This window comes from Benincasa hispida, chromosome 5 (genome assembly GCF_027475165.1).
Source record: "Benincasa hispida cultivar pf3 chromosome 5, pf3_genome.v1.1, whole genome shotgun sequence".
NCBI lineage: Eukaryota > Viridiplantae > Streptophyta > Magnoliopsida > Cucurbitales > Cucurbitaceae > Benincasa > Benincasa hispida.
Window position 1 is genome coordinate 4538352 of NC_143482.1, and position 5106 is coordinate 4543457.

Consider the following 5106-nt stretch of genomic DNA (forward strand, 5'->3'; position numbering starts at 1 on the left):
TGGGAAGAGGACATAGAAAAGCTCTGTTTTACATGAAGGCCATACACACACAAGTTCTTGTATAAGAAAGGCCTCGTCTTTATTATTATTATTATGATTATTCCGAAGCTTTAAACCCTAAATTATTACACCATAAAACCAAAAGCCAAAACTGGCCCTTCCTGCCAAACCAAACCAAGCCAAGCCCTTTACATTGCTTCTACCGGGATAGCCGGCCTACGCGACGACGACATACGAGGGGGCAGTAAAGTGGTCTCGTCTCTGTTGAATTTTAGCCTTCGAGCCTCTTCTGTGGACATTCTATAGGCACTGGCAAGGACTTGAACTGGGAATGCCCTCATGACTGAGGTGCGGCCAGCCAGTGTGTTAATCATGGCATTATCGTTCGTTTTGAATGAAACCCACTCGAACCCTTCGTCGCCTGCCTTCTTCACTATGGCGAAGTTTTGTGGAACCACTAGAACCTGTCGTTGTTGTAGTTCGCCGTCGAATACAGTTTGCCCTCTGCAGTCTACTACTTGTACTCTCGCTCGCCCTCTTGTTACGAATATTATGCTGTGCGCATTTTGGTTCCAGTGTGGAACGTACATCGCATTCTGCATTAATATCACAAACTGTCAATTTTCCTGCTTACATTGTTTTTTTAAACATCTTAGAAAGTCATTCCAAATAGGCTTGCTTACTCTATAGAGAACACCCCGCTCAGCACTGAGCTGAAGCCAACGGAGGATGGGGAAGCGATGGCTGTTGGTGGTGCTAAGACGACCGGCTTCAGGTGTGTACATATCAGCGCGTGAAGCATCACCAATGTTCTCCTTCATTCTCATAGAGCAAATAGTTTCATCCAAACCATTATCGTCCCACCGACGACCCTGGTGGCGCTCACGTTGTCTTTCCATCTCTTCTTCTTGTTCCTCTTCCCATTCTCGCTCTTCTCCTCTGTGTCCTCCCCGCGATCTTGGTGGCCTGATCACCTCAAGCTGTCCCTCAACCTTTATGATGTTGCGCCTGAAGTCATCTTCTCCACGAAGCTTCCTTGCTGTCTCCGTGTTTATGTTAAGAATTTCTGCAAGAACTCTGTCATCAAAGGCATAGAAGATGTTGTTCTTGTTACTTGATCCCTCCTTGCGACTACTTTGTCGTCTCCCCTCTTGCCTCCATTCCGATCTCCACTCTGGGAACTCCTCCTCTGGGTTCCCAGCTAAGTAGAAAGCCTGCATGGTTGACAGAAAATAAATTAAATTTACCGTAACTCCTTCACAATAATACCAATATTTCTAAATTTAATTTAGTTAGTTAAAACATTATATCATTGACCTGAATTCAAATCTGACTTACCCTAGGATGGAAGTCAAGTTGGTTGGCATGGTTACTAACATCAAGAAGAACAACTGCAATCAATCTCTCATTGCCATCATTATAGGTCCATTGAGCAGAACCAGCAGGCACAGCGAAGAGATCGCCAGCACGTACATGGCGGATCTTCTGATGTCGGTCTCGGAACTCCCCGGCTGATTGCTGAGACTCTTGGTACGTTTCAGGGCAACCCGGAAGTACAACTCCCTTAAACCCTCTCCCTATTCCACAAAACTCATCACATCATTCTCAACAACTTTTAAACTCAACAAGAAAAACGATAAACATAAAAGAACAAAAGTTGATAGTACCTCTCTCAATGTAGATAAGTTGTGGGGCATTGGTGTAATGAGGGAGGAGAAGGCCATTGGGATCAATAATATATCTCTGGACAGCCACACCGGCGCACCGGAACATCTCGTGGCTAGGATCCCACATCTCGATCACGCCACCTTCGGCCTCGATGCGGCGGGAGGGTTCGAGGGCATCGAGCCTATCCAGGCGACACTCACGATACCGTCTTTCACCCTCGCGGAAGTGTCGGGAGACGTCGCGGAGGTTTTCGTCGGTTGCTAGGCAGCCATTGAAGAGAACCAAGAAGCAAAAGGAAAGAGAGAGGAAAAGAGGGTTTCCCATGGCTGTGTGTTTAATAAGTTGTACTGTTTTGAAGTGAAGTGGAGAGTGGGGAACGTTGGGATTTTATAGTTGAAGGAAGGTAGTAAAGGAGGGGACACGTTTGAGAAGATGGGGAAGAAAGATTAAGACATTTTTCAAATTGCATGGAAAAAATAGCTTATTTTTTGTACACATAATAGCAATGGTATGTTGCAGATGGCTTAAGGTATCTGAAGAAATTGTATGGCAAATGCTGTTTTAGCTTTATGTTGTTTGTGGTGTGTTTTGGAGTATTCTTCATAGCTATCTCAATCAAATATTTGTCATTTATAGTTTGATGTCAATATATCAAAAACCCAAAGATGGTTTCATAACTATTTGATTTTTTAGTTTTTACTTTTATTTTAGAATTGTACTTGGTTTTTTCCACAAATTTTTACACTAGTTTTCATTTTTAAATTTTCTAAAAGCTAAAACTAAAAGTTTTAAAAATTACTGTAAACACTTGATATTTTATTTTGACAATTAATCTTATAAATACTGCTTTTAGGATTAATTTATTTGTTTTGTTATCTATTTTTCTTATAGGTGTTTTAAAAAATCAAATCAAGTTTTGAAAACTAAAAAAAATATTTTGTTAAAACTAAAACAAAAATTGTTATCAAATAAGTCAACCTACTTTTTTTTTTTTAATTTTCAAAACTCGGCTTGTATTTTGAAAAAACTTCGAGAATGGATAACAAAATTAAAAAGAAAAAACTCTTAAATATAAAAAGTATTTATAAGCTTAATTTCTAAAAAAAAAAAAAAACAAAAATGAAGGTCACCATTTCATTTTCTATTTTGTTTTTACTTTTCTAAAAGAACGAGTTGTTTGATAATTAATTATGTTTTTTTCTCTATTTAAATTAATTTTGTTTCTTCCTTTTCTATTTTTTAAAGTTAGTTTTTTTAAAAAAAAAAAAAATCTAAGTGCCTATTTGTTAAATTATTAAAATCACATTTATCAAGTTCAAGATCACATTAAAACACACATATAATCACTCAAAATCATTTCAATACTAACACTTCCATGCATGTTTAAACACAATTGTCGTAGTATTAAAACGAATTTTGAATAATTAAGGATATTTTGTGAGTCATTTTGAAAATGGCAAATTGTAGTTCAATTGCACAATCGAACTTTCAATTGTAAATATTGGCTTCCCAATTTTTAGAAGTGGCAAATTAGACCCTTAAACTTACAATAATTGTAGAAAATTGGATCCACAAATGATAAAAATTGAACCCTCAAATTTATACCATCATTACAATTTATACAACTATATAAGTTTAAAACCCAATTTTAATACTAGTATAAGTTTTTAGGGCTAAATTTTTTTAATTGAAAATTTAAAAGTATAATTGAAACTATTACTATACTTTATTAGTAATTTTTACCATTTGTATATTTGAAAATGACAAAAATGATTTTAATCATTTTAAAATCACTTTCAAATATGTCAGACATGCCATAAGTGATTTTCAAAAACCAAAAAACCAAAATATGGTTTTTAAAAAGAGATATATGTGTTTTCAAAAACTTATTCTTTATTCTAATACTAATACTCATATTTTCCATCTTTTATCTCTTTCATAGCAATCTGTTTTTAAAAAACTTATTCTTTTACTTTCATTTCTCTCTCGTCTAATATATCTCTCCAATTTCTCTCTCTAACTTTATCTCTTTAATAAATAAATCTCTTAAACTTTTTTCTGAAGAACTTTCTTCTCTCTAAATTTTATCTCACTACAATTTTTGTTTAATATTTTTCTCATTTATGCTTATTTATCTAACATATTATTTACTCTCTCTAAAATTTTTCTTTTTATTTAACTTTATTTTCTTCAAAAATTAATCTCTTTCCCTCAAACATTTACTTCTTTTTTCTAACTAATATTTTATGAGGTTTAACTAATATTTTCCCTCAAACACATCTCCATTACATTCTCTCTGAATAAATATTTTTCTTTCATATACCTCTAAATTTACTATATTTTCCCTTCTCTATAAAACCTTTGTATCTCTATCTCTAAATTTTTATCTACATGTCTTTACACATTCTCTCTCTCTAAAACCTCTCTTCATCTCTTCCATTAGAAAAAATAGAAAACAAAAAATAGTTATCAAATAAGTTTAATGTCTTTTTTGTTTTGAAAAAATAAAAACAGCTTTTGTTTTTAGAAAACCAAAAAATAGAAAACAATTTCTTTTTGTGCAATCGCAATGAATTTTTCAGGGTATACCGATGGGAGAGGGAGCCTCGCCCGACGCTACATTGGTATGGCGTCAAGAGAGGTACCATTTTTCTCGACACATACAACTTAGCATCGGGAAAAGTTTTTTTCTTTTTTAGTATTCCCTAAATAATTATTGAAAATGAAATATATTTATTTATTATTCTTTTAGTCAACTCAAACATGTTGACAACTTATAAATTTAGTCTAAAAAGAAAAGAAAATTATCATCAACAACTTATATATATGCTTAATTGATTTTCATATATAACATTAATGTTAAACAGACCGCAATAAAAACGTAAAGTAAAAAAAAAATGAATGTTTTCAAATATAGAGAAATGAATCAAAATATTTATAAATATAGTAAAATTTTACTGTATATCTATGATAGACTAGATAGATTATTATTTGTGTCTATCTGTGTCATGATAGATATAGATAGTAGTTTATCACGGTCTATCGCAATTTATCTTCTTTGTTTTGGACATGACTCCAAAATACCTACAAACAACAAATTCAAATAGTTTCAATACTAATAAATAATCAATTTTATATAAATGGAGAGCCAAGTGTATACAAATTTTTAGAATATTAAAAACTTATGAATGAATTAGTTTTCTCTTCCACAACTTAGTTAAAACTAAAACTTAGAAACTATACTCTACAAGCATGTCAAAACTCAACATCAAAATTTAAAATTCAACTCAAATATAAACATAACAATGCATTTATTCATATACCAATCTCAAAACTCAATATAAAATATAAACTTAGGAATAATAATTAGATCTACTCTTCATAGACAAACTTAGGATAAGTGATCGCAGTCGAATGGATCAGAGAAGGAAGGTTTCC

At 33.1% G+C, this 5106-nt stretch overlaps 1 protein-coding gene across 1 annotated transcript; it reads right to left on the minus strand.

Moving 5' to 3' along the window:
• LOC120078692 (11S globulin seed storage protein Jug r 4-like) lies at positions 1–2010 on the minus strand. The gene is made up of 4 exons (XM_039032990.2): positions 1668–2010; positions 1339–1577; positions 684–1214; positions 1–596 (listed from the first exon to the last, which is right to left on the minus strand). The coding sequence occupies exons 1-4, from the start codon at positions 1990–1992 to the stop codon at positions 189–191; spliced, it is 1503 nt and encodes a 500-aa protein (XP_038888918.1). The 5' UTR covers positions 1993–2010; the 3' UTR covers positions 1–188.
• Positions 2011–5106: the final 3096 nt, after the last annotated feature.